The 22,299-nt window shown below is 40.4% G+C and overlaps 3 protein-coding genes across 4 annotated transcripts; 2 read left to right on the top strand and 1 right to left on the bottom strand.

Annotated features, from left to right (window-relative positions):
* Positions 1 to 4,160, top strand: gatd1 (glutamine amidotransferase class 1 domain containing 1). The gene is made up of 7 exons (XM_050072382.1): positions 1 to 185; positions 2,052 to 2,128; positions 2,258 to 2,363; positions 2,454 to 2,561; positions 2,643 to 2,734; positions 3,674 to 3,767; positions 3,864 to 4,160. The coding sequence occupies exons 1-7, from the start codon at positions 137 to 139 to the stop codon at positions 3,977 to 3,979; spliced, it is 642 nt and encodes a 213-aa protein (XP_049928339.1). The 5' UTR covers positions 1 to 136; the 3' UTR covers positions 3,980 to 4,160.
* Positions 4,013 to 10,736, bottom strand: chid1 (chitinase domain containing 1). Its single transcript, XM_050072379.1, has 12 exons — positions 10,337 to 10,736; positions 9,981 to 10,124; positions 7,272 to 7,404; positions 7,143 to 7,187; positions 6,928 to 7,034; positions 6,779 to 6,840; positions 6,580 to 6,669; positions 6,379 to 6,480; positions 5,807 to 5,956; positions 5,038 to 5,118; positions 4,906 to 4,948; positions 4,013 to 4,815 (listed from the first exon to the last, which is right to left on the bottom strand). The coding sequence occupies exons 1-12, from the start codon at positions 10,439 to 10,441 to the stop codon at positions 4,717 to 4,719; spliced, it is 1,161 nt and encodes a 386-aa protein (XP_049928336.1). The 5' UTR covers positions 10,442 to 10,736; the 3' UTR covers positions 4,013 to 4,716.
* Positions 10,104 to 22,104, top strand: ighmbp2 (immunoglobulin mu DNA binding protein 2). 2 transcript variants are annotated; one of them, XM_050072375.1, is made up of 16 exons: positions 10,104 to 10,197; positions 12,691 to 12,773; positions 13,326 to 13,495; positions 13,590 to 13,785; positions 13,874 to 13,971; positions 14,132 to 14,295; positions 15,728 to 15,928; positions 16,010 to 16,157; positions 16,247 to 16,421; positions 17,149 to 17,331; positions 17,428 to 17,546; positions 17,633 to 17,727; positions 18,316 to 18,439; positions 18,524 to 19,360; positions 19,441 to 19,640; positions 21,831 to 22,104. In XM_050072375.1, the coding sequence occupies exons 2-16, from the start codon at positions 12,697 to 12,699 to the stop codon at positions 22,029 to 22,031; spliced, it is 2,988 nt and encodes a 995-aa protein (XP_049928332.1). In that variant the 5' UTR covers positions 10,104 to 10,197; positions 12,691 to 12,696; the 3' UTR covers positions 22,032 to 22,104. The 2 variants fall into 2 exon arrangements, with proteins under 2 accessions (XP_049928332.1, XP_049928331.1); XM_050072374.1 differs by lacking the exon at positions 10,104 to 10,197 and adding an exon at positions 10,816 to 10,999.
* Positions 22,105 to 22,299: the final 195 nt, after the last annotated feature.

Genomic DNA, 22,299 nt, shown 5'->3' with positions numbered 1-22,299 from the left:
CACCGGATGTTGTTGTCAGGAGACAGTACTTCCTCCTCGCGGATTTCTCCTGCATAATTTCACCCCCAGTTATCTTCTTTTTTGCTTCAGTTAAGCTAAAAATACTTAATGTGGAGGAAACACGGAGATAAGTGAAATGTCTGCGAAGCCGACTTGTTTGATTGTGGCGAGCGCGTCTCCTCAGGGTGGGTGACGTTAGCATGTAGCAGCGGATGTAGCTTTAAAGTGACGAATAACAGCGACCAACTGTAGTAACGGTTACTGAGTTTACTAAGATAGTTACGTTTCAGAGTTTAGCGAGCGTTTATTTTTAATCTCAACCTGTTAAAGGGATAGTTTAGTCTGTGTGAAGTGGGGTTGTATGGGGTACTTATATGTATCAGTATATTACCTACAATAGATGTCAGTCAGCCCCAGTTTGGAGAAGCAGGCTGGAGTACGACAAGGAAGCTAAGCAATGTACTGCTGTGGAGGGGTTAGCAACATAACGTTTCTTTAACCACCTACCACACCTCAATATCAGTTTAGTGTAATTATGCTATATTGAGAGTGTTTTCACTGCTTCACCTTTCCATCAGACAGCCCTTTCCAACGTGAAAGCCCATATATGCACTCGTCATATCCACCAAACTCCATTGACAAAAACAGTCATTTTTAACACGCTGTACACTGGAGCTGATGGTCTTCAACTGCTTTGATCAGTTAGCTAGTTTATGTTATTGTGTGACTTTGGTCAATCCAAACTAACCCTTTTAAGCGCCAAAGTCACACAATAACACAAACAAAATAACTTGGATGCAGTGATAAAGCAGCAGCTCCTGTGTTCAGCAATGTTAAATCACTGTTTTTCTCAATGGAATCTGGCTGTGAAGAGAGTGATGTGATGACTTCCATTTTCCCGTTGGACATCAGTGTCTGGCATTAAGGTGAAGCAGTGAAAACACTCAATATAGCATACATAAATTAACTGACTGATCAAAGTAGTGGTGGCCAGCAGCTCCTGTGTTCAGGGTTTTAAAATGACTGCTTCTGACAATGGAGTTTGGTGGCTTTGAGGAGGGCATGGATGGGAAACGAGTCGACCGAAAAAAACAAACAATCAATATCAGTTTAAGTGTTCCCTATATTGGACGTTTTCTCAATGCTTTACCTTTCCATCACACAGTCCAAAGGCAAAGCTGTTGACTGCTTCAGTTCCCATCTATGCCCTCCTCAAAGGCACCAGACTCCATTGACAGAAATGGTCATTTTAACACGCTGAACACGGGAGCTGCTGATCTCTGTTGCTTTGATCAGTGAGTTCGTTTATGTATGCTATATTAAGAGTATTTTCACAGCTTCATGTTAATGTCAGACACTGATTTCCAATGGGGCTAATATATCACTCTCTTCAAAGCCAGACTCCATTGAGAAAAGCAGTGATTTAACATCTCTGAAAACAGGAGCTGTTGGTCTACCACTGCCTCAAACAGTTATTTTGTTTGTGTTATTGTGTGACTTTGGCATTTAAAAGGGTTAGCTTGGATTTACCAAAGTCACACAATAACAAAAACTAGCTAACTGATCAAAGCAGTGATAGATCAACAACTCCCGTGTTCCGCGTGTTAAAATTACTGCTTTTGTTAATGCGGTTTGGTGGAATTGATGAAAGCATAGATGGGCTTTCCCGTTGGAACAGGCTGTCTGACGGAAAGGTAAAGCAGTGAAAATACTCTCAATATAGCATACACTTAAACTGATAATGATTTTTTAGGGGGCTAAATTACATTTTGTTGCTGACCCCCATCCACAACAGTACATTGCTTAGCTTCTGTGTCAGACTCCTGCCTGCTTCTCCAAACTGGGGGCGTGCCAACTGACATATGCTGACATCGACTGTGGATAAGTATCCCACCCATATGACTGCACCTCAAAAAATCCGAACTATCCTTTTAACTGTGGTCAGACATCATTTGCTACGTAGCTTAGATGAAACAATAAAGCCACATTTTCTGTTGCACGTATGACCTCTCTGCTACACTGAATTAAACTAGTGCGTTTTGTTTCTTCAGGGGTGTCAGCAGCGTCTTTCCATCAGTCCTTCAGCCTCTGTACCTCAGTGTTTAATCTCCAAACAGCCACACCCGGGGTAAGACTATTTATAACTGAATAATACTAAGTTAATATGTCTATTGTGTTTCAGCTGTTAAAATTATTTTTTAGCTTAAACATTCATTCTTGTTCTTCATTCTTCATTATTTATTTTTTTGAATTGCAGGGGAAGCCAATAGACTTTATTGGAGTCGATGAAAGCACTGCTAGATGGGTGCAGGACTTCAACGTAAAACCCTACGCAACACCTGCCAAACTTGAATCTATAGATGGTGAGAACATTCATTTCATGTTCATTTGGCTGTGTTTATCTTTGCTGTTGGTTAGACTCTGCTCAGTTACATCACAATGACCCTCTCCAGGTGCTCGATACCAGGCGCTGCTCATCCCGGACTGCCCCGGAGCGCTGAATGACCTGGCACACAGCGGCTCTCTGCACCGCATTCTCACACACTTCATCTCTCACCAAAGTGAGTGTGGGGCTAATTTTAAAAAAGCAGTCAGTATGAAATCTATATGTCTGCCATAGACGCTTGTTTCTTTGTGTGCAGAACCTGTTTGTGCGGTGGGGCAAGGAGTGTCGGCACTGTGCTGTGCCACCGAGGGACAGAGTTGGATCTTCAGTGGCTACAGCTTAACAGGGGTTAGTCTTCCTTAATTAAAAATGGAGCTAGTATACCAAAATGTCTTTTTGTGTTAATGTATTTAAAAGGCAACACAGGTATTTGTTAACCTGGACTGTATTTTCCCATGTTTTTTTTGTCCAAGTGACTAATGGGAACAATTTTTGGAATTGGTTCAGTATTGAACAAGAACACTGCAGCATGTGCGCGCTGCCAATTTACATCCATTTTAAGCGCTTGTTTTTGCCACTGACAGGCTCAGATTGTTATTTTAAACATCTGACATCATTATGGGAAGGATCCCTACAGAGATAGACCTTTTGTTTAAGAGTAAGATCCATTTTGTTTGACAAGAAACCGCCCCAAAATCACTATCACCAAACCCACCAGAAATAAATAGTGTTTTTAGCATGTAGAGAGACAGCATGTTTTCACATCTAACTGGGTAAATTACCGGTTTATTTCAACCAAACCAGAGTTGTTGATTGTTGGAACAGTGTACAGACAACCTAAGATGGTTTCTGTGAATTTTATTTTGTTTTTATCAACTTAAGCTAAAGTGTGTTTTACTAAGATAAAATTACTATTAATTTAAATGGAGTTTGGTGGCTTTGTCATTAGCAATTTCTGGGCTGTTTCTGGTTCAGCAAGGTTTTACTCGACCAAAAGGTGCTATCTTTGTACAGATCCTTTCCATAATGATGTCAGGCACTTATAATGCCAATCTGAGCCTGTCAGTGGCAAAGACAAGCACTTAAAGTGGACGTACATGGATGGTGCACACATGCCCCAAGTGGTTATATTGCAGCATGTTTGGCCGCTGATCTCATTCAATACTGGACCAATCTAGAAAATTGTTGTTCCATAAGTCACTCAGACACAAAATATGGGAAAACAGGGTCCAGGCTGAAAAATACCACAGTTAACCCTTTAATAACAGTAACTGTTTATGCTTAAAGCCATCTGTGTTTGAACTGGTGCGGAGGCCTGACTTTGCCAACCTGCCCTTGGTTGTGGAAGACTTTGTGAAAGACAGTGGTGGATCATACACAGGTGAGCCAACCTGCAGAGCACAGACACCAATTTGCTTGAGTAAATACTAAATCAGCATTCCTAAAACCATCTCATGTTTATCTTTTTGTTTTCCAGCAAGTCAAGAAGATGCTGTGCACGTAGTCATAGACAGACACCTGATTACTGGGCAGAATATGCAGTCAACCACACTCGCTGTAAATAATCTAATTCTGCTCTCTAGTGCCAAGTAAAAACAGGAAGTGTTAAAAACCAGAGAACTCAAATTCAACTGCTCACTTGTTCCACATTTATATTCATGTAATTAAACAAACATTCATCTCTGACAAATATTGGAAGATGCTGGTCAGAACAGATGTTTGGTTACTTGTCAGTGTTGTTATTATAAACCTAATAAAAAGCCACACAATCAAATGTCTTGATTTGGAAATTTAAAAAAAAGAGAGAGAGAAAAAGCAGATGTAGATTTGAGGATGTTCAAAGCCAAAGAAGGATGCATCTTCACAGTGGACAATGGAGAGCAAAACAGCAGAAGATTTCTGTATTTGAACTGAGGAGAGGCTGCAGTTGTCTGTGGCACGTGAACAAGAGAAGAACCCTTCACTTAAGCGTTACACATGTAGATGATCATGCACCCTCTGTTGTTGAATGGAGATGTGTCACTGCGCTCTTCACTAAACTCTACACGTTGAAATTCTTCCACAATACCATCAATGAAATGGAATAAAACATACTCAAGTACCGGAATTGTACGTGTAGAGAAGATTTCTCAACACTTTCATGACCCTCAAACAGGTTTAGTATTAACTAAATCCTGTCAACAGCTCGTTCCAGAGTTCATGTAACCCAGAAACCAAAAACTGAAAAAAAAAAATACCTGCACACAGCGCTTGAATTTTGGTGCTCCATGTTCAAAGAACGAAAAATCCATGTGTTGATGGTCCACAGTCTTCACTATCAAGTCCAACTCTCATAGGAGATCATAGAAATAGTCCAGACCTTGTCCTAACTCCCACAAGGAAATTCCTGTCCCCAGTTCAGTAGCTAAAGAGATCCTCAGGTACATCGACTGTAAAAGAATTTAGATAACATTAATTTCCCCATGTAGCAGTAAACCTGATAAAAACACTTTGTTTAATAAAGTGAACTTAAAATTTACCTTCAGCGATGGATAGTACACCACATGCTTAACTGCGTTGTTCCTGAAATTAATGTAACAGATCTTGTTAAATGATGCTGCCGAAAGATTTAAGCCATAATTTGTTGACTTTAAGTGTCATTGAATCAGTACCTCTTGTAACTGAAGTAATGCTCTGCAGAATATTCGTCCCAGAGTAGTTTTGGTCTGTGTTCTCGCAAAATCTCGATGTACCTGCAGGAAATCAGCGACAAGTTTAACACAGTGTTGAATACTCTGAAAATACATTTTCTCAATCAGCCTTTTACTAAGACTTCTGTGTAATTGTTGCCATGGTGTGACACTAAACCTACAATTCTGCCATAGTTAGAAACATTCCCTCCTCTCCCTTCTTTGACAACTTAGTTGGAAAAAGTTGATGTCACGTATTTTGGAGCATCAGTCAATTTAAAGAGTTAAAAATCAGTTGTGTGGTTGTTGCCAGACCACTGTCAATCAAGTATGATCAAAACCCACCCACACAGGGATGTTTTCCACAAAAAACTTTTACTTTGGGTCCACAGGGAGCTTTGCAAAATCTGCTAAATTGCTTCAAGTGATGTCGCTTGAGGCAGCACTGGTTCGGGTATGAAAAAAATGTGGAGTTACAAACAAGCGAGTTTATCAGACCTGTGTAGCCTGCTCCTCATGTCTCCTCAAGGGAAGTGGCTCAAGGCTACATTAGCTGCTACTAGCATTACACACATGAATCTCTAGCTGAACTGTCCTCTGCCACGTTGCATTGTGGGTAATGTAGGCACCAGGTTTTGACAAGGAAGGACGTTCATAATGAGACTGACACTGTTTAGCTCAATACTACATCAGCGTAGTACTTCATATTTTGTATCATATTTAACTTTAATTGTTAAAATCATTATCTTACCTTCCTCCCAGGATTGGCTCTGTTCCCTGGCTTGCAAAATCAAGGCCATACAAATTGAGTCCAAGCAGGATCTTTTGCCTCCACTGAGTGTTGGGAGCAAGCTGGAGCACACAGTCTCGCACCCAGGGCAGGGGAGAGCTCGGGCCCGGTCTATTAAAAAAAATAAAATAAAATAAAGCAGCATAACTCTGAATAGTGTCTGCATCAAAGTGTAAATAAACAAGGTTTTTGCTTTAACTTATCATTTCGAAGTAAAGGTTGATTGCACAATGTGAAAGTTCCCTATAAGGCTCGCTTTCATTATGCAATTCTGGCTGCCAACAGGTGTGACCTCCAAAGAAAAAAAAAGGCTTGATTTATATTGCAAAGGACATGCGTTAACTATGTCACAGCCAACACAGGAAGAAGATAGTGTTTTTGGTTTCCCCCCAGTAGCTATTGGTAGCTTTCCCCAGTTGCTAAGAAGTATCAAGAAAAGTTCTTTGTAACTGTGAGTTACTCTAATCATGTCACCACCTGAAACATTTCCATATCTGCCACAATTAGTCTACGGACTTGTCTGTGACTCTCACCTGGAACCGCTGGAGTAGTCGTACGTCATGAGGCTGAATCCATCGACTACAGGGGCCAACTGCTCAAACTCCTCCCTGCCAAACATACCTGGCTGCCCCACACTGATTGTGATGGCAAAGAAAAACAAAGGCAAAAGCAAAGTCAGCACCAATTTCACAGATTTTTTAGCATTTATAGTTGTTGAAAGTAAACTACTTTACCTGGTCACAGCAGGCGGGATGACAAGAATGCAGTCTAATCTTTTAGCCTTCAGAGTCTCACATATGTGTTTCACCAAATGGACCAGCTCCCTGTATGAAGATGGTACATGTCTCGTTATTTGTGTTTCCCCCATCATCTCAGACAGAAGACAAATGATGGTCAGAGTAATAATACAGACGTGCCACCAGAATAACTCACTTCCTCTTGTTCCCTCCCAGCTGGCTCCACAGCTCCAAGGTGAAACCATCGAAACCTTCAGTCTGCAAAGCCACAGCTTCATTAGACACACTCAGGATAAACACAACACTGCTGTGAGGGAGTTGAAGCTAAACACAACACTTAATTACCTTTGCAACATCCACCAGCTCGCTTCCCAGCTCTTCAATTTCATCTTCACTCCCCAGCACGCTCATGTAGTCCTGGTAAGACCAGCCATCAAATAACAGCCTGGGCACTGAGGGTAGAGGAAATGAAACAAACAAAACAATAAGAGTCTCATCTGCGGTCACTTGCACACATCAACAGATCTGAGCTGTGGTCAGGGGGGAGGACATCTACTTACCAATCCTGACTTTTTTGTTAGACTTGCGTACAGCTTTGACCCAGCCTGGAGAGACACAAAGACCCATTTATGTACATTAGTCACTACAAAACACTTTTAATCAGACTGTGAGAGATGCAGGTCATCTACCTGGATCATGATCGTGCAGTCCTGTGACATCAAAGGTTTCAGGTCCCCTTCGGCGGAGCTGAAGCCAAACTGGACACACTGAAGTTAGTTTAGAGCCAAATGTCTTGGCAACATCATAGCCGTGGGAGTTCCACTGGAGGGTGGGAGACATAAGACATGTAACTTAGAGATACACACAGGATAGGTCCATATTAAAGGATAGTTTAAAGTTTGCCCTAATACAACACGTGCACGTTCATATGTACATTGAAGGAGTTATTTGTTAATGCAATCATTCCGCTTCTCAATACTGTCCATTAAGTGACACCCTCCTGGTGCAACCAGAGATGATCACATTGGTTGAGTTTGAGAATTCTTCAGCCCTCAGTTAATCACCCAGTGTTACTCTGAATTTGGGAAGAAAACTTTGCTTTTCTGGCATGCATCCAGTGAACGAAGAATCCAAAAACAGATAATTCTTGATTAACTGAAACAGCTAAACTATATTAAAACATCCGTTTTCAAACTGTCACACAACTTGTGCAGTATAATCCAAGTCTCATTTATCCAGTCATATGCTCAGTACTTCCCAAACATGCATTTTTGCTAAAACCTCAGTATTTAAAATAGGGGTGTAAATCACCAGCTTTATCACGATACGATACTATATCGATTTGTTTGGATGACGATACGATGTTTGCCGATACGATTTTGATTCGATTCAATTCAGGAACCTGCAATCGATATGATGCGATATCATATGCCCATCTAACACAATCATTTACATCAACTTACAAAAACAACTAGAATATGATTTGACCATTTTATTTCTGAGCTCTGTTTGTTGTTTTAGCGGAGGCATGCTTGCCCAGAAATGGTGACACTGAATTTCAAAATAAATGTGTATCTTTAAGATGACGATATGGATCGATGTTTTCATTTTGCATCGAATCGATGTTTTCATTTTGCATCGATATAATCGGATCGTTAATCAATGAATCGATGTATCGATGTAGCATTACACCCCTAATTTAAAACACCTCTGCATAAACAGTCTCATGCACGGAGTAGTGCGCCCACACTGTTTATGTGGAGGTGTTTTAAATATCACTGTTTTAGCAAAAATGCATGTGTTTAAATGTAAATGAGACTTGGATTGTACTGAACGAGCTGTATGACAGTTTGGAAACAGTTGTTTAGTTTTGCTGTTGTTAAACACGATCCTCTAGGTCTTGTATTCATCAAGCATGTTTGTCCTTTTTGGATTACTTGTTCACTGTGAAGGGATGTGAAAAAAAATAGTTTTTTTTTCCAAAATTCAACATAACACGGGGTGAGCAACTGATATACAAATGATCTTTGGGGAGTGAAATGTTCCTTTAAGGGCCATGCGGTAGCATTTACTTTCATTGTTGATTAATCTTCTGATCCTTTTCTTAATTTATCTATTAGTTGTTTCGTCTGTTAGTAGTGAAAATGCCCATCATAATCCCTTGACCTTAAATCTACCATCATATAACACAGAGACACAACAAACAAGCTTCAAATCTCCACCATAGAGAGCCTGGATTCAGCAAATGAACATTCTTGACTGTGCTTATGGGGATGTATTATTACCTCCGCCAAGGAGGTTATGTTTTTATATGAATGCATTCACCCAGTGTTTGCATGCTATGGACTCTGTGTACCATGGTGCATTGAGATTGATTACCAACTGTAAGCCACTAACTCATCACTGTATCCTGTCTGCACGGGTCGGCTGCCTCTCCTTATAATTTCATAGACTTTTTCATTGGCATTCTCTTGTTTACAAAGCAATTATTGGCCTTATTATGGCTGTTTTTTTCATTTTTATGATTCATTTTTAGTATATATTAACATACTTTTGGCTTTCTTTGTAGTAATCTTATTTTGTGTTTTATGTTGCTTAGAGCTTTACATTTTTATTCTGTTTTTTTTGTTTAGTGTTGACTGTCTGTAACTTATGTTGCTGCCTGTCTTGGCCAGGACAGTCTTGAAAAAGAGATTCTTAATCTCTAGAAGATTTATCTGCTTAATTAAAAAACAATATAACACAACAGTTCCTGTTTTCTGTCACACTAGTTTCAGCTCCACCACTGTCAGTCTTCATGGCATGAAATTAACCATTTGTGCTACTTTGAGAACACAGTCTGATTCAACCGAATGGGGAATTTTGCAATAACAAGATTTACTCTGGAAAATACCCACATAATTTGATTAACTCAGACTGAGGGTCATGGAGCCATGTTAGCTGCAGCTGAACTCTCTCATGCATTTATGCACAGAATGAGGGTTGTGGATTTCATCCCCCATCTCTCACACTGTTGTCTGCAAAGTCAGAGCTCTGTTTACAACCAGTTTGACGAGGAAGACTAACTACAGCAAGAAACTTCCAATGTACATAAGGGCATGTGAGTGTTGCATTGAGAGTTTTTAGATAATTAGATTAGATTAGATTAACTTTATTGTCCACTTTAGTGGAAAATTGTCTTTGGCTCCTCCAACATTAAGTTACATTACAAACAAAGTCACAAGGCACTTCCCACCATACATCACAAAACAATTGTGCAAATAGTCAAGAAATGCCAGCAGATGAATGGTATAGCAGGTGACAATATAAACCAGATAAAACACTTAAAATTCTTTGCTATCTGACTGAACCTGTCCTTGTTGTCAAATGCTGACCAGCAGCATGTGTCGGTGACTTACAGGTGTGACATATCCAAGCACTGGACCTTGAAATGTTCTCTTGATGTGAGCACAGTATCTCTTCTCCTCCTTCACTATGTCCTTCCAGGGCGGGTCTGACACAACGAGGCCTCTCTCCAATGCAGACAGCTCAGCTGGAGATGTCTAAACAGTAAGATCAGGTGAAAAACACAGTGTCAGTGACAGATATCCATCATCATGACTGGACATATGACAGGTGAGGGTGAGGGCTTCTTCCTGATTCTGTGAAAGACAGGTAAGTCCAGTGACATGCCAGGCAGACAGAGGGCTTGCATGACCTGTCAGCACACACAGCTCAGATCCATTTCAAGGTAAAGCCCTGGAGTTAAACTCACCTCAGCCTCAGCTTTATGCGACTTCTTTGCATCAGTTTTGGAGAGAGTGGCACTGACCAAACAGCAGCAGGAGATGGCGTGCAGCAGCAGTAATGTCGTTCTCATTTCCAAAAAACGCAGTGATCAGGAGTGGTGAAGCAGTTAAATATAAAATGGGTTAGCTCAGAGTCTGCAGGTTTGCAATACAAGTGCTTCCTTCCTGACTGAGATCTGGCAGATTAAAAAACAGCATATCCTCCTGCGGTTTAAAGTCACACACATCAACGTGCCAAAATGGCCCCGTCCATACTGCTTAAATATAGAATTTATAACAAACAACCTGGTTTTGACTGTCGGTCGGTGAGTCCCAGTTTGATTGACAACTTAGCTCAACGTGTTTCTGAAGCGTCAACGAAGCTGGGGGACTTCCGCGTGCTGGGCTTTTCAAAATAAAATGTGTGAGTGAGCGCGAGACGAGAAGTCATACGCGCAGATAGGTGGCGGTATAGCTAGCATGCTAACAAGCTAGCACAGTAAAAGAAGACAGCATGAGCCAAACAAACACATTGGTGTCATGCCATAGAGGATAATACCAAACTATTTCCAAGTTATCCCGTGACATTTAACATTAGCTTCTCTGTCCTCTACTTTTCCGGTGTCTGTTCAGATAACTGACATTAACGGGTGAGTGTCATTCTTGCTAACTGTAGCTAACCTTAAGGTGTTTGAGTGCAGTGTGGTTAGCATGCTAACATGCTAACATGTCAGGGTTTCTAGAAATAAGACAACTGTCTTCATGAAGCTTTAACATATAGCTCATTTAAACTACTAAGCTTTTCCAAACTAGTGTCTCCCCGTGTATTAACGTTACCTTTAATGTTAACTGCAATCAAATACAATGATAATGTATGACAGGCAAAACCTGGGGCTAGTGGTGCAGTGGTAGTTGATGAGGTAGGTTTAAGTTACCACTAGATAGGTGTGTATCAGGGTGTCTACAGGTCCTTAAAAGGTCTTGAAATATCTTAAATTCAATGTTCAAGGCCTTAGAAGTCATTAAATAGTCTTAAATTTGAATTTGTGTGGCCTGAAGTTATACAAACATCCATTTTTAATTTATTTATGTGTAAATGAGTGAAGCCTTTTTATGTGAAAGGCCAAATTTCTAATGTAACTAATCTTACAAAAAATCTATAATACTGTCATTTTACGTCATCTTTGTTTGTGTACTTGTTGGCAAAATGTAGATTGACTTAACTCACTCAAATAACCACATTCCTACCTAACACCTACCTCCAGACAAGACTAAATATAGCCTACAAGACTTGCCTGCAATGCTTACATGTGATGCTTAAATAAGTAAAACATGGTTTTCCCAAAACTCTGACCTAATTCTGGTTAAAAGGTGTCTGAATGGGTCTTAAAAAACATTAATTAAATTAATTACCTGCAGACACCCTGGTGTAGGTCACTGAGGTTGAAGTGGGTATACTCTCCTTTATATGTCAGTTACTTTTTGGCTGGGCATACAGTTGACATGCACAAGTTTGGTCACCCCTAGTCAGTAATACTTAAGTGAGGAGATGCTAAACTGATTTTCAAAATACATTAAGTTAAAGATGAATCATGCATTTCAACATTTTAAGCAAGTATTGTGCTGTGCTGTAATAATTTTTGTTTAGTATGGTTTTAGATTGAAAAAAGGAAAGGAGCACTATGCAAAAGTTTTGGTACCCCAAGACATATGAAATACTCTGACAATCAGCAGCCATGGGCTCCTCTAAACAGCTGCCTAACACTCTGAAAAGTAAGATAACTGATGCCTACAAAGCAGGAAGATAGTAAAACGTTTTCAGGTAGCTGTTTTCTCAGTTCATGATGTTGTTATGAAGTGGTAGTTAACAGGAACTGTGGAGGGCAAGTTGAGGTCTGGATGACTAAAAACTTTCTGCTTAAAGGCTTGCAAGAAAGGCAAATCAAAACCACTGTTTGACCACAGAAGACCTGCATGAAGATTTCACAGATTCTGTAGTGGTGGTGCACTGTTCTACTGTGCAGTGACACCTGTACAAATATGACGTTCATGGAAGAGTCATCAGAAAAAAACCTTTCTTGTGTTTCCACCACAAAATTCAGCTTCAAAGGTTTGCAATGGAACATCTAAACAAGCCTGATGCTTTTTGGAAACAAGTCCTGGGGACTGATGAAGTTAAAATAGAATTACAACATGATTTATCTGTGAAATGTGGCCCGCTGTATATGGTATTAAAACTTAACAGCAGTTACTAAGTAGGAGCTTTTCTTGTTTGTCATCTTAAGTGAAGTAATACTGACATGTAAAGGATTTGTGCTGATCATCTTTTCGATCTTTTCAGAGAGTGATGGCGGTTGAACAGTTTGTGTCAAAGACTCTCGAGCTTCTGCAGGAGGAGAGGGAGGCTGAAATAGAGGAGACCAGGTATGTAAGATAACATTCATACTGTGATACTTAACCAAATAAAGGGATAAGTCAGTGATTTTGCATTGCACTTCCATGAAATTAGGAAACGTGAAAGAGGCAGATTAAAAAAGAGTAGTCAAAAATGAAGCAGCAGAGTCACCATGAGTTTTAGCACATTTCATAAACATGGGGTCCTCCGTTTCCCATATTGTCAGTTGATAGGCCTCTCAATTGCCAAAGCTACTGTATAGCCACAGAAGATATTATACAACTGTTTTATAGACAAGGCAGGTAAACTGACCTTTATGTGTAAAATTGGTAAATTTCCCCTTTTCTATAGAGAGATTACGGTGTTATCTACAAGTGAGGCAAGACTTTGGCCTTTACCTACAAAGTTTTTCTCACCAAACAAAAACCCAAAATCTTATTATTGATATCTGTTGCTATGAAATGACTTGTCTTTCATAGCAACAGATGTCAATAATAAGATTTTGGGTTTTTGTTTTTGAGAAAAGTCAAGTCATTTCATATCTGTTGCTATGAAATGACTTGTCTTGTTTGTGCCCTCAGGATATGGCAGGAGAACATCTCCCTCAAGGATCTTCAAAATAAAGGAGTTTGCCTGCTGAAACTGCAGATAGGAAGTCAGTCCACAGGCCTGTACGGGCGCACAGTCGTCATCCTCGAGCCAAGAAAGCATCTTGGTTTCTCATCTCTGCCAAGCAACAATTTTGGACCTGGTGAGATGGATAAATAAAACATCTGATCTGTGGGTTTCTTTGTGACTTAAGTTTCACATTTTGCTTGATGTGACGTTTATGTCTTTGGTTACAGGGGACATAGTTGGCTTGTATGACACTGGCGGATGCACTGCAGCCTCACAGATCGGCACAGGAATAGTGACGAGGGTCAGCCAGACTTCTATAAGTGTGGCGTTTGACGACTCAAAGGATGGCCTCAACTTTGACACAGATGCCCTTTACAACCTCTTAAAGTTGGCAAATGACGTCACCTACAAACGAATGAAAAAGTGAGTGACATCCGTAACGTAAGACGGATACAAGTGAGTTATGAGACCTTGAAACAACTTGTTTATGCTGTGTGTTTCGTGCTTGCAGTGCCTTGAATGCATTAAATGGATACAGCAATGGACCAGCTGCCAATCTGATAAACGTTCTCTTTGGAGACACAAAACCTTCGACTCAGTCACAGCCAAGTAAGTCGCACTTAACAAAGCAAATATTATCAAATTATAGTTGCTTGTAGCTTTTAAGCAATTATACAGCATAATCTTACACTGATTTCCAAACCTTGCATATCATCATGAGTCATACAGTACATGGACTAATTCTGGCTATTCTATTATGTTTCATCAGATGAAGTTAAATTCTTTAACTCGAACCTGGATGATTCCCAGAGAGATGCTGTGTCGTTTACTCTGTCTCAGAGAGAACTGGCTGTGATTCATGGACCACCAGGAACGGGGAAGACCACCACAGTGGTGGAGATCATCCTGCAAGCAGTCAAACAAGGCCAGAAGGTGCAAAACTTATTTTTATGAAATTCTTTTTTTTTTTTTAAACAGAAGTTTATACTACACATCCTACACCAGGACAGAAGCAGTTTAATTTTCCCTGATATTCACATTTTTGAACACATTGTACATTTTGGAAGAGATAAAGCGTTCACACAAGAGCAAAGAAAAATGTGTCGGGGGAGACATGTTAGACCACCAGTCAGTGTGGTCTGCTAAAATACAACAATATAACAGGGTCATTTATCCACCTCCACAATATCTGGCCTTAAGGGTCTTACATATTTCACCCACTCAGTCCAGAATTCAATGAACACATTTTTCTGAAGATGAAGAGAAAAGATAATCTTTTCCATAACTTGAATATAATTTATAATAACTGTCCACCCACTGTTGTGGGGGGTTCAGGAAGTAACCTGCACCTTGTGAGGGCTTTTTGCAAGTGGATATCGAAATAACAAACATTTTTTCATCAGGACGCTTTGCCTGAAAATCAGCACATCCTAAAAATAATGAGGAAAATTACAAGGGCAGATTAATGTTAAGTACGCTTTTTGGTGGTTTATGAAATTCTGCTCTGAAAGGCCTAATCACTGGACACTCCCAGAATACATGCCAGTGATTGGCTTCCTGAAACCCATGCAGGAAGTTGATTTTATTAGTGAATATTATTTATTTACTCTGGTTTGGACGACTGTAACTCTCTCTACATGTCTGAGTCAACAGCGTTAACACAAATTACAGCTTGTCCCTAATGCAGCAGCCAGACTTTTAGCCTCTCTTCATTGGCTCCCAGTAAATTTCAGAATTAAATAAAATATATTATTGATCATTTTTAAGGCCCACTCTGGTCTCGCACCTATGTACATCTCAGACCTTCTAACTCCATATGTGCTTGGTTGTAGCCTGAGGTCCTCAGCTGAGGCTCTGCTCACCATTCCACAATCTAGGCTGAAGACCAGGGGTGACCACGACTTTTCTGTTGGAGCCCCCACTATCTGGAACAACCTCCCTGAGGAGATCAGACTCACAAACTCGTCATCCTCTTTTAAATCCCTCTTAATCACACTTTTTTATAGATGTGCTTTCACAGGGTGTGTGGCCTGAACTCACTGTTATCTATAAGTCACCTTTTAAAACCTATTTATATACAGTCATTCTCTTAACTTTTATTTTATTGATTATTTTATTTTGTTCTGTTTTATTTTACTCTCCAATATGTAGCTCATGTTGCCTCATGTTGTATAACTTTTAAACCGTTTATATGTTTTCATTTTTTATTATAGTCTATCATTTTTTATTTTAGTAAAGCACTTTGCTTTAAAAAGCACTTTATACATAAGGTTTAGGTAGGTATTTCAGTTACACTTACTGCGTCTGTCATTGTCATTCGTTGCTCTAGTTGTGGTTTTCATGTTTGGATTTTGTGTTTGTGCAGGTCCTGTGCTGTGCACCCTCTAACGTGGCCGTTGACAATTTAGTGGAGAGGTTAGCTCAGTGCAAGGCAAAGGTCCTGAGGCTGGGTCACCCCGCCAGACTGCTGGAGTCCATACAGAAACATTCACTGGATGCCATCCTCGCGCAGAGTGACAATGCAAACATCATCGGTGACATCCGTAAAGACATGGATAAAGCATTTGTAAGTATTTGAAGTGTGTGGTGCTAAAAGCATTTGTGCCACCTTGAATGATTTGTAATATTTAATTTTTGTTTTGTTAAGATGGGAATGAAGAAGATGCGTGAAAAAGGAGACCGGGTGAACTACAAAAGGGAAATAGGGGAGCTAAGAAAAGAGCTGAAAACAAGAGAAGCAACAGCCATCGCCCAGATCCTGAAAAGTGCTGACGTTGTGTTATCAACCAACACAGGTCAGTAACGGCCGCGAGCAAAGAAAATGCAATTCAGTTGCTGCAGTGATGATGAAAGGCAATCAGAGAGCACTTGTTTGTGTCTGCAGGTGCTTGTCATGACGGCCCTCTGAAGTTCCTGCCAGCAGAGCATTTTGATTGGGTGGTGATAGACGAGTGCGCTCAGGCTCTGGAGAGCAGCTGCTGGATCGCCCTGCTCAGAGCGCGCAAGTGCATTCTGGCTGGAGACTACAAGCAGTTGCCACCTACCATCAAATCACAAATGTAAAACAACAGGTTTTCCTGTCTTTATGAATTCATAGATAAATAACATTCACAATTTTATGTTTGTCCTGTGACAACAATTGAAACATTTTCCATAAAGCCTCTGAAAACAAATCTAAAATCTCCAAAATGGCATCTCATGTTGTTATTGAAGAGCTTTACATACAGAAACTCAGCTAATCTGCCTCATCAGGGCTGTGTGGGTGTGGTTTGATTAGATTTTATTGACAGTGCTGGCAACATGCAAAATCTAAAAACATCTCTCATCACCTTCTGATTCGAATGCTAAATTCTGATTGGTGCACAGAAACATGTTGAAGGAGAGCAATCATCACACATCACGTAGCAACAAGGCTGTCAGAAAACTGTAAATGAAGAATAAGTAGTGTCTGCACACATGCCACTAAAGTTTAACAAAGACAAATAAAGATATTTACTCGTGTTAAAAAAGATAATAAAGATGTCTTTATTAAACTTTTGTGGCATTGAGTAAATGTGCAGGCGCTGCTTTTACTTCATTTACACAGAAATATGTGACATCACTCTTTTCCAATTGAGCCCTGCCCACGTCAAACCAGCGAGAAGAGCACAGACAACAACACAAATACAGAAATTGCTCAAATGAAATAAAAAAAAAAAAAACAGTTAAAACTCTGGCAGAAAATGTCTTCTTTTCAGGACCACAGTGATCACAGTAAGAAGCTTACAGTCTCTCTCTGTGCTGCAGGGCTGCATCAAAAGGCTTGTCTCTCAGTCTCATGGAGAGACTCATCCAGATGTACGGGGACTCAGTGGTGCGAATGCTGACAGTTCAGTACCGCATGAACAGTGCCATCATGGATTGGGCCTCCAAAGAGATGTACCAGGGAAAACTAACAGCTCACGGCTCTGTAGAGAGACACTTGTTAAAGTGAGTGTGAGCTTGATAATGAAATGTGTCTCACTTGTGTATTTCAACGAGTAGCAACTCAATCAAGTGTTTAAAATGTTGTCTTTGATGCAAAAGAGATCTCCCAGGAGTCGCCTGTGTCGAAGAGACCAGCACACCGCTTCTTCTTATCGACACTGCGGGATGCGGCCTGAGTGAGATGGAGGTCACAGATGAGCAGTCCAAAGGCAATCAAGGTTAGTCATTCTTATTGTAAAAGTATATATATGTAATGTTATCACAGTTGGTGTGTTGTGGGGTCTAACAGTGTGTTTCTCCTCAGGTGAGGTAGACATTGTTGAACTGCACATAAAGGCCTTGACTGAAGCTGGGGTGAAAGCTAAAGACATCGCCGTTATTGCTCCGTACAATCTACAGGTAAGTCACTGGCTCAGTCTGAAACTCCATACTAACATGCTATTTAGTACGCTAAAAGAATATGTGAATTTTTTTTGTATGTCTCAAACCAGTATGCACCAGTATGAAACCAATAGTACATTAATTGCATTCAATTTCTAGTAAAATACTTCAGTATGCAGATACAACCGCTATGACTGTACCGTGTCATAGCAATAATGCAAACTTTATTTTCCGTATTTCTTCAATCAAAGATTTACACTTTTGGGGTGCCCACTAGCTCACCTGGTAGAGCAGGCACCCCATGTGCAAAGGCTGTGTCCTTGTCGCAGTGGCCGAGGGCTAGACTCTAACCCACAGCCCTGTGCTGCATGTTGTTCCCCCTCTCTATCTCCTCCATTCATGCTATAGCTGACCTATCAAATAAAGGAAAAAAGCCCCAAAAAATGTCAAAAAAGAAAGAAAAAAAAGATTTACACTTTCACAGTAATAAAGTTAAAATCCCCAATATAGTACATGTAATATTAAGCTACAAAATACATGAAAAGATCTAACAGTTGCATCTCAGTAACTCATTGATGGGGTTTTGTTGTTTTTATCTCTCTAAAGGTCGATCTTCTGCGTCAGAAACTTTCTGCGAGGCATCCAGAGCTGGAGATAAAGTCAGTGGATGGATTTCAGGGCAGAGAAAAAGAGGCTGTGGTGTTGTCGTTGGTTCGGTCCAACAGGAAGGGTAATTTATTTTGCTCTCAAGTCAATGCTTTACCATGAATATTAGCAGCATTCACGTATGCATTTATTCATTGTTTTATTTTAGGGGAAGTTGGATTTCTGGCGGAGGACAGAAGGATTAATGTGGCCGTGACACGTGCAAGACGTCACATCGCTGTTGTGTGTGACACCCAAACTGTTCAGAATCATGCTTTCCTGAAGTCCCTGATCGACCATATGACCGAGTCTGGCGAGGTCAGAACGGCATTTGAGTACCTCCAAGACATCGTGCCCCAAAACTATACCCGCGACCACAAAGACACAAAGGCTAATACATCTGGCAGCAGCTCCACGTCTACCAAGCAGAAGGTTAAAGATCAACCGCCAAACAGGGCGAAGCAGCAGCAGAAGAAGTCAGCTAGTAGCAGCAGTAATGACAATACTGCTGTTACAGAGAAGAACACAAAGTCCTGCATAAACACACAAACAGAAGAGGAGAAAAAGAACAGATATGCTGAGATCAGAGCGCAGGTGGAAAACTTTCTAAAAAACTCAAATCAGAGTGAACTACAGTTCCCATCATCGTTTAACTCTCATGACCGCCTGCTGGTCCACCAGATCGCTGAGGAGCTGGGCCTCATGCATGAGAGTAAAGGTGAGGGGAAAGACCGGTGTATCACTGTCACAAGGCCCCTGGTGTCGACACCAGCTGAGGAGCCACCACAAGAAGAAGAAGGAGAAGAAGCAGCTCAGGAAGAAGAAACAGCCCCCAGTCCCCAAACAGAGCCTGTGTGTCAACCTCCATTAGACCTGAAAAGTTTACATCTGGAGCGAATGAAGAGGGAGAAGCAGAAGAGGGAAGAAATTGCTCAACAAAAGAAGCAGCAGAACAACATCCCACCAGTTCAGCCCCAGTTAGCAAAGAAGCCCAAGTCGGCTAAAGGTTTGTTGTCAATCATCTATTTTGAAGGGTCTGTCCCGACATGTTTGCAGCAACTCAACTCTTTAACATCTCTCTCCCAGGAAAGAGCCGAATGAAGACAGGCGCCTGTGGCATCGCCGCTGCCGCCACTCCAGATGATGACTTTGACACACTTATCAATGCTGTCGTGAAGGCTGACAGCGTGTGCAGTTTTGTCAAGTGTAAAGCGTCGGTGCTGACACTTGGACAGCTTTGCTTGTTCTGCAACAGGCAGTATTGTCTCAGTCATCATATACCAGAGGTAAGAAATGTCACCAGATAGTGTTTGTTTTGGTGTGTGTCTTTATTAGACTGTAGCTGTATTAATAATGCATGAATGGTGACAGGAAAGTATTCTAAAAGTCTGTGCATTGAGATTTCACCACAAGTAACAGCTTAAATAGACAGTTAACCCTAAAATCAAAATATTTTTCCTCTTACCTGTAGTGCTATTAATCAGTCTAGATTGTTTTACTGTGAGTTGCCGAGTGTTGGAGATATCTGCTGTAGAGATGTCTGCCCTCTCTCCAATATAATGGAACTAGATGGCACTCTGCATGTGTGGCTCAAAACAATTCATTTGAAAAACTCAACAGCAATGTCACTTTCCAGAAATCATGACCTGGTTACTCAAGATAATCCACGGACCTTTTTCTAAGCAGTTTCATGTGGGAACTATTTTCTTTCTACCAGACTACACCCAGTAACCAGATCATTGGGCAGAAGGAATTGTGCATCTACTCATGGATGAGGGGCTCATGCTCATGACAACACGAGATGTAATCATTAATGGCGTCCTCCTTGGCTGAGCTGTCAAGTTAGCTAGCTCTGTGCTGCTAGGTGAGCTAGCAGTAGATGCATGCTTGCTTCTGCGCAGTGATACATATGGTTGGCAAGTGTAGTTTGGTAGAAAGCAAATAGTTCAATTCAATTCAGTTCAATGCAGTAGAACTTTATTTATCCCTAAGGAAATTCTTGTGCCAAATTACAGTAACACTAAGTACAGTAACCAAAATTTTCATTCACAACCAGTACCAACTTGACAACCAGTGGGTTCCCTGGGTCAGGGTCACTCACTGGGCCCAATTTTAGAACAATATAGTATTAAATGTCTGGCAAAATACACAAATATACAAGATAGAGGTGTTTTCTAGGAGCAAAAGCAAAAAGCAGTGCCTGATAGAGTAACAATAGGAGTCCAATAAGTATAAGAGTTAATAAAAATGAACTAAAATGGTGGGACTGCTCCTGATAATCAATGTTATTTTGAATTTGATGTAACAACAAGAAGTGGTATTGCACAAATAACTGAGAAAATGATATTGCAAGAGGAAAAATATGTATTTTTGAATTTGGGGTGAACTGTCCCTTAAAAAACCAAGCCATTTATTGCTATTTTTTGTCCGCCTGGCCTCTCTGTCTATTAATGCATGTATAATCTCAACCCTTTCATGCACAGTCAAGTAATGAACATCTTTTTTTTCAGGACAACCTGGGCAATAATAATATGTATGCTAAAATGATGCCACATGAATGGATCAATAGTTATATGAGTATAAAAACAAAAGAAAAAGCAAAACGGAAATTGAATGTCACAGAATTTAATTCAAAAAAGACACAGATCAACAATGTACAAGCTTTTTCATTTTCAAATATGTTTCTCTCAGGCCTTGGCTATCAGGAGAAAAAGATCCCAACATTCTAACACAAACACAACAAAAAATATTTACATTTTTACATTTTTTCTCCACTCGTTTTTTCCCTCACTTCCTCAGTCACTTGTGCCACTCCACCATTCAAAACTAAATCCATTGCTTCAGCAATAGTGAAGCACCTTTTTGCAGTCGCCATAGTTCTGAAAAGAACTTTCCCCTCTCCAAGTGGTTCTGAAAAGAACTTTTTGTTTGTCTGTCTAACTCTCTAAAACTCACTACTCTCAAACTCACTAACCTATCTCTCCGACTCTCTCCTCTCCCACCACAGACACCGTGAAATTATGACCCGCGAGATTATTACCCGCGAAATTTGCTCTATATAAAACAAATAACAATAACTTCTGTCTACCATAAACCACAGTAAATGCAGTAAAAAACATACGTGCGCACAGGAAATGCGGACTAAGCACATGCCATATAGTGCGTAAAGCTTGTGTGTAAAGCTTGTGTACATTTCCACGTTCAAAAGTTGTTAGTAAATGCTTATTTATCTTTGTTTTGGCCATGGGAGATTATTATTCCTTTGTTTTCGATACTGGAAGATACATATTTCACCTCACGCTGATCTTGTGATAACAATTTTCCCCATTAAGTTTTGTTGTGTGGTTCCCGAGATATTCTGCAAAGTACCGACGCTGTCGCGTGGGAGCGCCCGCGCACCCGTGGAGTTAGAAGGGTTAAAATGTAAGAGAATTGTGGTTTTCTGATCTAACTGTCATGTTGTAAACCCTTTGTAGGTTCACGGCTGTGGAGATAAAGCCAAGTCTCATGCCCGGATGAGAATAAGCAAAGAAGGCATTCTTTACGCCGGGAGTGGGAAGAAAGACAAATCCGTGGACCCCAACAAGAAAGCCTATCTCCAAAGGAAACTGGACTCTAAACTGAAAGACATGGCATCACAAAGAAAACCAAAAAAAGACAAAGACAGTAACAGTTAATGATACCAAATGCCCTTTATAAATTACTGTAACTGGAGACATTGTTCTGACTGAGATTAAACATTCAAATCTTTGTCCGTAGTCTGTTTTGATTAAATATATATATACAGTGGGGCAAAAAAGTATTTAGTCAGCCACTGATTTTGCAAGTTCTCCTACTTAGAAAGATGAGAGAGGTCTGTAATTTTCATCAGAGGTACACTTCAACTATGAGAGACAAAATGAAAAAAAAAATCCAGGAAATCACATTGTAGGATTTTTAAAGAAT

This window comes from Epinephelus moara, chromosome 20 (assembly GCF_006386435.1).
Source record: "Epinephelus moara isolate mb chromosome 20, YSFRI_EMoa_1.0, whole genome shotgun sequence".
Lineage (NCBI taxonomy): Eukaryota > Metazoa > Chordata > Actinopteri > Perciformes > Serranidae > Epinephelus > Epinephelus moara.
The sequence above is the reverse complement of the archived record's forward strand: the minus strand, read 5'-3'. Positions and strand labels throughout refer to the sequence as shown.